Below are 10,374 nucleotides of genomic sequence, written 5' to 3'. Positions count from 1 at the left end.
GGTCTGGATCATTGGGAACATCTGGTCTGATGGACTGAGAGCTCCAGAGAACATGAACATCCAGCTGTGGTTGTCTGAAGAGTCTTCTCTCCTTCATCACTGTGAGGAAGAGCAGCACTGATGTCCTCCTCATCCTTCCATTAATAACAATAATGCTGCAGATTCATCTCCTCTCTTCATAATACAACTTGTCTTGTGACTGTTCAGTATTTACACTTCACTGTCAGCAACACATTATTTATTTCATCCACTTATTACATGTTTACACATCTTTACAGTTCACAGTAGTTAAACAATGTTGTTTTTAAATGTGCAATAAAGGAAATAATGAAGCTCTTGACCTGAATGTGTTGATGTTTTAATGCTGCATATTTGCTATAAATAACATGGACTTTTTATATTGTGTTTCTGCTACAACAGCAGAGATGAAGTTAAAGGTGATAAATGGAACCTGCAAATACTAAGAACAGAGAATAATAAACAGCTGAAAAAGTTGGTCTGTCCTTCTGTAAGTGAAAGCTAAACAGGAAGTGGTTCACTGAGGATGTTGTCCATTCAGTTTCCTTCTTCACATCCAGATGAGGTTTTCCTTCTGCTGGCTTCACTCAGAAGATCCTCACAGTGAACATGAGACACCTGAGCAGAAGACAGACGTCACAGTATCAGCATCAACAGCAGAGGTTCATTTTAAAGTGACCCTGGAAAGATTCCCTCTGTCATATAGTTTTCCAAGCACTGAAAGACAGAAAGGCCTGTAGTCACTTTAGCTTTAGAGGAGAGGATTTTATTATCCAGCTTCTCTGTGCTGTAATTTAAATGTAATAACTGTAGTGCTCATCATTACTTTGGTCATATTCTGGGAGGTTATATAACAATATTGATTTATTTTAAGATCGACCACCTGATCTCTCATTTTGACCATGAAAACTAACGAAAAAAATTATGCAGTCTATGCACCGTACTCTGTTTGGCTCCACACTTGCTGATGACCACTTCCGGTCTTACAAAATGAAAAAAACTTTTTTCGTTTGTCTCTTACTGATTTTACTTTTTTGTTATTCTAAATATAAAACGAAAATCAAAGCATTTTTAAAATTTTGTATATCCTTTTTTGATCATGAAAAGGAAAAACGCCTTGTATTTCAATTTTTGTATTTTAAAACGAAAATCAAATAACCACTAATTTTCAGAGTTTCAAGAACAGGAAATCCAATTGCCAGATAAATACACGGACCATTTTTGTACAAGTTCTTTCCAGTAACTTCGTCAAACCAGACTCACCTTTTCTGAAAACCGCACTATAGAATCCATAATGTTCAGTAAGTAAATAAAAATCCAACAAACTGTTTAAGTCAAGAATTTTATTGTAAATTTATTTTTTACAGTTCCTCAATTGAAAGAAAAACAATGACAACTTAAGCCAAATATTCTTCAATAAATACATAATGAGGATATTTTTGGCATGATAACTTAACTGATGTACGAAGGAAGTAAGAACCACACTGTAATACTGCTTCACCAGGCTGGACTAACTGTCTGTAGTATATTTACACAGCACCATCTAGTGGTAACCATTGAAATGCTTTTAACAACCTCCCCGTACGCGACGGCGTTTCGGCAGAGTTCCAACTACTTCACAGGCTTCGTTAAAACGACGACGACCGCCTCGTCCCTGCATTGCGGGAACCTTCGCACCGACTCCATGAACAACTTGATTGACCAAGTGACGTAAAGGCTTCTGAAATTTTTCTTTCATGGCAGAAGAGAAGAGCACGAGTGACTTCAAAAGTACTATATATAAAACAGAATGAAAAGGTAGAAAAAATAAGAGAGGATGAAGTGATGGCGGAGTTGGCTGTGAGCAGAGCCACGGGGAGAGAAAGTGCACAGGTGATGTGATGTCGAGGTGAATGTGGAGGACAGGACGAGCGTCACAGACTCTGGCAGCACTGCAGTTTGTTGCCCTTCTGGCCGTCGGTGGTCGGAGGGACGCTGATATCTACGACGTTGTTGCCGGGAGACTCGTCATGGGCGGATCTGTCGGCTATCTGCTTCTGTGACACGATGCGGTAGATTTCTGCGAAAAGAAATTCAAGTAATGTGAGGCTCCTGACATGTTTACACTCCTATATGTTAAGCAAACTGCACAGCTTAAATAGATCATATAGTTTATCAGAATGACAGATGATACTGAAGTCAAATGAATCTTTCTGGAGCGTGAACTTGTTAATTTAATCTGAGAGAAAAGGGTGCAGCCCTTTTCTCTCAGAGTGCAAAGACTACCAACATATCAACACTCTCTTATCTTCTCCCATAAGATAAGACTCATTTTTAGTCATTTTTTGAGTGCTTTTCGAATTTTTTTTTGTCATTTTGGACAATTTTTTAGCAAATCCAGACAGGTTCAAAGTAATTTCTGGACACTTTCTGAGTTATTTTTGAACCAGTATTGAATCATTTTGGCCAAAATCTGAATCCTTTTAGACTTTTTAGTAAATCCGGTCAGTTTTAAGGTTATTTGGACCATTTCTGAGTTATTACAGACCGTTTCAAGTTCTGCTAGACCAATTGTGTGTTCCTTTTTGAGTCCTTTTAGATGTTTTTTTTGTCACTTTGGATAATTTCCGAGTAAATTTGGACAGGTTTAAAGTTCTTCTGAACCATTTCTTAGCTATTTTTAGTTATTTCAGACTGTTTAAAGTTACCTTGGACCAATTGTGAGTTATTTTTTTCAGAAAACACAAAAAACTGAACACCTCACCGAACCTTCACACAGGTCGTTAAACTACAGGGGTAGAATTGCATGATGTGTTCAACTGAGGATGCAGGCGATTTTACCAGAGGTGGCCAGCATCATGAGATGATTTAGGCAAAAAAAATAAAATACAAAATTGTCCAAAAAATGACATACGCCATTATTTTAGTAAGGTGATGCTATTAAGGACAAAGTTTGACTGAATCGAAGCAAAATTACTTGTAAAAATCAACATTTAAAAATGAGCTGTTAGAAAATGCACCAATTGTTAGTGTTTTTTTTTTTTAACAACATAAGGAAATTGCAAATATATATAAATTTAGAAATATTAAATTACAAAAGTGCATTTACAAGATATTTCTACACTGTCAGGGAAGTAGAGTGCTTGCACATTTTATGAAAAAAGAAGGTCGATCGCGTAGAAGTAAAATTACTTCTAGTAATAAAAATCTACATGTTTCTAACAGTAAATGTTACATAAATTTAAGTGCATTTACATGTCAGTGGACTTAGGAACATGTATATAATTGCACATACAACAGCTGGAATATTTAATAATCTAACTTCTTCATTTTCACTTTTTTTTTCTCACAAACTATGGATATTTAAAACAGTATCTGTGAAATTTTGGATTCATTTATCAAATATGAATGATAATATCTCAGGAACTAGCATTCTATAGGTTTTGTTTTGTATTATTGTGTCATGACATATGGATCAGAAAATACCACAAGTTGACTTCATCAGTTATTTTGTTAGTGTGTGCTCAAAGATGGAACTTTTTATGACAAGTGAATTTTATTTTTCATATTTCAACTCACCCACGATCAAGGAAAGACTATTCGATCTGCTTGTCCAGTATTGCAAATTCTGAATCAGTGGCATGATGAGAAATTACAGTAAAAGGGCAATTTTCTTTAACAGTTGCTGAGACATTGTCATTCAAATGCTGCCTCAGATTTAAATGCACAAAAAGAACATAAACAAATCACAATTTCTCCTCCTGTCACTGAGTTAAGCTCTTGAAAAACAATCGTGTCCAGAAAAATTAAGTTGACTTTTTGGGTATAAAATGTCATCACATCATCACTCATGTATAAATTCTTGAGTTATGGTAAAAAACATGTTTTGTGAGATGAAAATGACCTTGATCCCCAATTATTATCAGATTATTCTGGAGTCCAAGAAAATATTTCTTTCAAATTTAAAGAAATTCTCTTTAAGTGATTCAAGAAACATCACATTAATGAGGACTCCGAGATGTGTCTTTGTTCCAGTGGTAAGAGAACATCTCATCTGTTACTTCCACTCTTGAGTATTTTCTTAAATCACCTCCAATAATTAAAAAGCAGACTGTCTTCAGACAAATTGAAGTTAGCTCAAAGGACAAATTTATGTTCCAACTTTATGAGTTTGATAGATGCTTTTTGTATGTGAACGGTTTATTTTATCCTACATGACATAACAATATATTCTGAATGATAGATGCAACAAGGGCTTTAAGTGCATGATGCTTTCTACCTGTTAAAATGTTCTTGAATGCTTCTTCTACATTAGTGGAGTCCAACGCTGATGTCTCAATAAATGAGAGAGTGTTCTTTTCTGATATGGGAAGAGAAGTAAGATGCATTTTAAAGGTGTACAAACATACTGAGATTGTTCTGCTACATTAATTACATCTCTTTCACTTGATTTACCTGCGAATGCTCGAGCCTCGTCAGTGGGCACGGCTCTGAGGTGACGGAGGTCGCTCTTGTTTCCGACCAGCATGATGACGATGTTGTTGTCGGCGTGGTCCCTCAGCTCCTTCAGCCAGCGCTCCACGTTCTCATACGTCAGGTGCTTGGCGATGTCGTAAACTAGGAGAGCGCCTACCGCACCCCGATAATACCTGATGGCAATGAAGCAGCCAGGAGAGAAGCATGAGCTGCTGTATCCTCTCTATCATTTATGATGAGTCTAAAAAAATACATAGAAGTTTGTAACATTTTCAAAAAATCAAAAAATTCTATTAATATATAATGATTTTGTGTGTGTATAACCTTCAGCATCCTGAAGGCCTCAAACAGCAGCAACACTAATAACTTCTGCATACAACAACACAAACTCACGCTGAGGTGATGGCTCTGTAGCGCTCCTGCCCAGCTGTGTCCCAGATTTGAGCTTTTATCGTCTTGCCGTCCACCTGGATGCTGCGGGTGGCAAACTCCACCCCAATGGTGCTCTTACTCTCCAGGTTGAACTCATTTCTTGTGAAACGGGACAGCAGGTTACTCTTCCCCACTCCAGAGTCTCCGATTAGCACGACTAGAACCAAAACGAAAACATTTCAACATTTTATGATGGAAGACTGTAGCTCTCATGTTTAAAAACATTCCAGCAGTTAGTCTGTGACCAGTGCAGAAATTCTTTACCTTAACGTGACACTACGCATTATCAGCAACAACCAGACAGACGATTTTCAAGTGTAGAATAATAAACATTAATAGAGTGATCAGATGCACTGAAGTCACAGTCATTTCCAGCCAAAGTGAAAGTGCTGACATTCTATCTGTTGAGAGAAATCCTTATCAGAGCTTGCCCTGCAGGAAGAAGCTGCCAATACGCTGCTCTCTGGGAAATCTGACTCAACAGTTTCTCAAGGCCCCTGTGTTCCCGTTACGAGTCATCACTATCCTCCATTCAGTTTCCAACAGCCTGACTGGGCTGGAACCTGGCCTTCTCTCTTCTGCTGTACTTTCATTATTTACTAAATATAAATGTGTTTCTCTCTTCTTCCCAGTAAACTCCACATTTATTAAAATATTTGCATCAAAACAGACTCTTGAGCTGCAACAATTAATCAATCAGGTGTCAACTATTAGATGAACCACCAACTATTTTGATAGTTGATTAATCAGTTCAAGTCATTTTTAAAGAAATAAAGCAAATGATTTGATTTCAGCTTCGTAATTCTGAGTATATGCTGGCTTCCTTACTCCAAAACAAGAGGAAGTCGTGAAGAAGTCGTCTTGAACTTTGGGGAAACATGGACTGACATTTTCACCATTTTTAATCAATTAATTGAGAAAACAACTGACACGTTAATAGACCTAACAGACACTTCAAGGATATAAAACTACAGATTCTAATGTTATTAATGTTCACAACTGCCAGTAACAAAAAATAAATAAATCAGCAGGTTCCTTGGTCCTTTAAATTAACTGGTCCACCTGATCAGAACAAAATGAGTAGGAACATGGAAATGAAGAGGGGCATCTTCTGGGAGTTGACACATCTGACAGTAAAACTGAGTCATGTGATTTATGTTGTGTTGGAGACTTTCAGCATAACACAAGAATCCAAGGTGTAAAAGGATCATGTGATATGTGACTCAGTGATCCAGTCAGGTCAAATATATGATTGTTTCCTGTTAAATAAAATGCCCTTGGCCATGAATGAGACAATGTGATGATTTGTAAAGTATTTCTGATCAGTGGGAGCGAATACTTGACAACAACAAAAAAACAAAAAAAAAAAACAAAGCCACACCAAAGTTCACATGGACGGAGTTTCCTCCCTCAGGCGACAGGTTTAGTTTCCCACAAAGGAAACTCCTGTTTTCTAATAAACTGATCTGATTTCAGAGCGCATATTAAGGAAACAGGCCTCTGCTGGCACTCTTTATCAAATACATGTTTAATGTGTGTTTTTAAGTGGGTACGAACTATTTTCAGTGACAACAAATTTGAATTTAATCATTGCAAAAGTAATCGCCCCATCGGTGTGGCTAGCTGCTAGCTTGCAGGTCTAACTCAGTAACACGCCCTACTTTCTGTAAAACCCATGTAGCAAAACAAACCGTTAGCACCAAACCTCGACACTAATACAAGCGGTAACCCAGCTAAACTAACATGAGATGTGAGACTAATTAAACTGGGATAAGTCTGAAAATTCGCTCTAGCTTTAAAAAAAAAAAAAAAAAAAAGACAGGCTAGCTACCGTTAGCTGCCACTACCAGCTGACAGCCTATTAAACCTGCTGCTAACGCCGCTAGCATGCTAACTTAGCCGGTTTGTTAGCTTAAAAAACACCAAAGAGCGTCATTTACGCGCAGCAGTTGTGTCGCTTACCTTTAAATAAAAAGTCGTACTCGTCGTCTCTGTTGCCCATTGTTTGATACGGTCACCTCCGAGAGCCTGCGGTGATGAGAGGAGAGATTTCCCTGCCCTGACCAGGCTGCTGCGCCAAGATGACAGCAGACAATGCGCACATTGCGCAGGACGAGCAGAGCCGCGGAGGGACGGGGTTGCGTCAACGCGGCGCGGTCATGTGACTCACCGGTATGCAGAGTTGCAGCAATAGTTCAATAAATGAATAATTATCATGTCTGTTCGGTGTGTACATGTCAATAAAGTCAGAGCTAAAAGAGTATTATACAACTCAGATCTAATCACGTTTCTTCACATAGCCCTTGTAAAAACAGCCTAAGTGCTGCACAAATAGGCAGCAAAAAATATGTGCAGACAATATATAATTATAACATAAAATATACATGTGATCTAATAAACATTTCTTTAAATGTACTTCAAATCAATGCAACTGTGCTACTTTTTAAAGACAACAATGCAAATGAGCAACACATCAATTTTAAACTGTGAAATACAAATAAAATGAAGTGCATTTTCACGTCAACACACACTTTGTAACATGTATATTATTGCACATACAATGGCTAGAAATTCTGAGTTGTAAAAAGCACAATATTGAATGAAACTAAAGGTGAAGATAAAAATTACTTGTAAAAAATCCACATAAAAATAGGTATTAAAATGTACTTCAAGAAATGTTACTGTGTTTTTTTTTTTTAAAGACAAGATAGGAAAACTACTAATAAACAGTGAATTGTTTGCAACGAATTTAAAACCACTAAAGTACTGTAAGTCTACAAAATTAAGTGCATTTACTTGAGACTTCTAGATAAGCAATTCTACTCTGTCAGGGAGGTAAAAAGTTCTAAAATGTGCTATTGAAGAAGTTTTTTTGACTGAGTAGAGGTCAATATTACATGTAAATGTCAACAAAACAGATATTTAAAAATGCACCCAAGTAAATTTCAATGTACTGGCTTTTAAACACAAGATGTGGAAAATTATAATTAGTCATGAACTCTACCAAAATGCAAATAAACAATAAATAACATAAATATAAAAATTTAGATGTATTAGATTAAAGAACACTGGGAGACTACAAAATAAAGTGCATTTGAACACTGGCTCATGCACTGTACCATGTACATCCTTCCACAAACAATGGCTGGAAAATCTGGGTTGTAAAAAGCACAATATTTGGAATAAAACATAAAATTACTAATCTTTAACTACATTTAAAGTGGAACTATAAGGTCTTTTTCTGGAGCTTTTACACAGTCTTCTTCAACAGTGTAAAATAATAACTAACACCATATAAATTAATCTATAAACTTTGAAGCTGAACTTTTAAGCCAACCCAGATAAGAACTCTTCTAAGTTAAATGGGTTAAAAAAAAAAAAAAAGTTAGATTTCATGTGGACAGATCCATTGTTCATGATAACAATGATGAAGAACATGTGATACAGCTAAAAGTCTGGATTAAAAAAGCTGTTTTGAGGTGTTGTCCAAAAACTGAAAACAGATTTATGAATCAGAACTCCTTTTTTTCGTTCCTCTCTCATGAATCACGTGAATCCACTCACGTTTATCACGTGTCTCTGCATATAAATATGCATAAAGTAGGTTAAATGAGCTCCACCTTTAACAGCAACGTGCTGATTAGTCACTAATGCAGTATTAGTATTATGATGATGTCATGTAGAGTCACATATCAGTCAGAGGAACCAAACCAGGACTTTTAACTTTAATGTTTGACCTACATTTTTGCTGCTAATACTTGTGTACTTTTACTCGAGTAGGATTTTTCAATTAAAAACTTTGCTTTAAAATGACTATTTTTACTTTGCTGTATTGGTACTTTTACCTAATTAGATGATGTAATACTTCTTCCACCTCTGACTGATGGAATTCTAGGAAGTGACATCAGGAAATGTGATAATTATTTCTTACCTGATTGAAAATCCACATATTACAGCTTCGTCTTCCTTGAAACCTTTCAGTGACGTGAAGAGTCGACTCCACTGATAACATTTCAGCTGTGAAGGACACTTTAGTTAGTTTATGCTGTTAATGCCTGACCTCCATAAAGTTAACATCTGGAAGAGCATTTTTGCTGTCTTTTGTCTTCTTTCAGAGTAGTGAAAGAAAACTCCCACAATCTACATTTGGGTGTATGTTTTACTACACCTTACATATTAGAGATTTTTGCAAATTTGTACATATTCAACTAGAAAACTTCCCATTTCCATATTCATACATAACATTTCTGAAAACATGCAATGCTAAAAAAATACTCTAAGTAGTAGAATGGGGAAGTTTAATGGTAATAACTGGTTAAAAGTTTTACCCATAATAGTGCTTTACACTAAAAATGATGTGGTATTTAATAATAGGCTTGTTCAAAAGCTGTTTTCTTCTCAACTGAGCAAGAATTCTCCACTTCAGTAGCATTTGCATGTACCAAACCTTTCTGTTTTAGTATTATTATCTATATTCTGAAGGTTTTAACTTGCATATATGTCATTCATAGTCTGGTTTATAGGACATTTTATTCCTAAAGACATGACAAAAATTGTTCTGTGAACTTATGCTACAAAAAAATAGTTGCCTTAATGTCAGTAATCAACAGGGCAAATTTCTTATTGATATAGTGATATATATATTAGTTAAAGTTTTAACTGTACATAACGATTTACAATAAAAATAGATATATTTCTATGTGTTTAAAGGCCATTTTCATCTGAAGTGAGCCACAAATCTCCACTTCAGTAGTGTTTACATAACAGAAACTTTCTAATATTTTTATTCTTTAAATTCTGCTGATTTTACAGACATGCTTGTTCATAAATCATTCATAGCCTGGACTATAGAACACTTTATTCAAAAAAAATTACCAAAAAAATCTTTTAATCTGGCTGTTTACGGTATTCTGTCAACATGCCAACAAAATTAATTGAGAGTTTTGAACTTAAGTGCATATCTAGGTTGGACAATGCCTCATTTGCATATATTAAAAAGACAAAATTTGGGAACCTGTAATAAAAAAATGCATTGTCTTATTGTAAGTTAGCAACCGAAGAAGCTTTGTGGTGAAATTAGTTATTGTAATGTTGTCTCTAGTCTCTGTTCTCCTCATATAACTGGAGTGGATGAAATATTGGAAACACCTCACAGTATAATGGAGTATAATTCTACTAGACCAAAACCTACAGTCTCCAGAACGATCAGAGAGTCTAAAACTGAACATTTCACCCACAGGCAGGACTAGACTACGTTAAGTGTGAACTGGAACATTTGCAGGTTAAATAAGGGCAATAATTTCCTTCACAGATCCAGCAGATGGGGACACAGTTTCTACAATCTCTGCATCCACCTGTGTGGAAGGCATTTAAGGTTTTCCCCTACAAAGGGCGGCAACTCAGACAAATATCACCTTATGCAAATCTCACTGGCACATAGCTGACCTGTTTATCTAGATGGTAACTCGA

At 36.1% G+C, this 10,374-nt stretch overlaps 1 protein-coding gene across 1 annotated transcript; it reads right to left on the bottom strand.

Moving 5' to 3' along the window:
- Positions 1-1,346: 1,346 nt before the first annotated feature.
- LOC111587314 (ras-related protein Rab-11B) lies at positions 1,347-7,026 on the bottom strand. The gene is made up of 5 exons (XM_023297227.2): positions 6,868-7,026; positions 4,867-5,062; positions 4,453-4,646; positions 4,277-4,357; positions 1,347-2,077 (listed from the first exon to the last, which is right to left on the bottom strand). Exons 1-5 carry the CDS (start codon positions 6,905-6,907, stop codon positions 1,932-1,934), a joined length of 657 nt encoding a protein of 218 aa, XP_023152995.1. The 5' UTR covers positions 6,908-7,026; the 3' UTR covers positions 1,347-1,931.
- Between the last annotated feature and the right edge of the window lie 3,348 nt (positions 7,027-10,374).

This window comes from Amphiprion ocellaris, chromosome 2, assembly GCF_022539595.1.
Source record: "Amphiprion ocellaris isolate individual 3 ecotype Okinawa chromosome 2, ASM2253959v1, whole genome shotgun sequence".
NCBI classification, from domain to species: domain Eukaryota; kingdom Metazoa; phylum Chordata; class Actinopteri; family Pomacentridae; genus Amphiprion; species Amphiprion ocellaris.
This window is presented reverse-complemented; position numbering and strand designations above follow the sequence as displayed.

Coding starts and splice junctions, on each gene's coding strand:
- LOC111587314 (XM_023297227.2), bottom strand. CDS start 6,907: ATGGGCAACAGAGACGACGAGTACGACTTTTTATTTAAAG. Junction 5,063..6,867: donor GTACGACTTTTTATTTAAAG/GTAAGCGACACA, acceptor TTTTGGTTCTAG/TCGTGCTAATCGGAGACTCT. Junction 4,647..4,866: donor TACAGAGCCATCACCTCAGC/GTGAGTTTGTGT, acceptor CATTGCCATCAG/GTATTATCGGGGTGCGGTAG.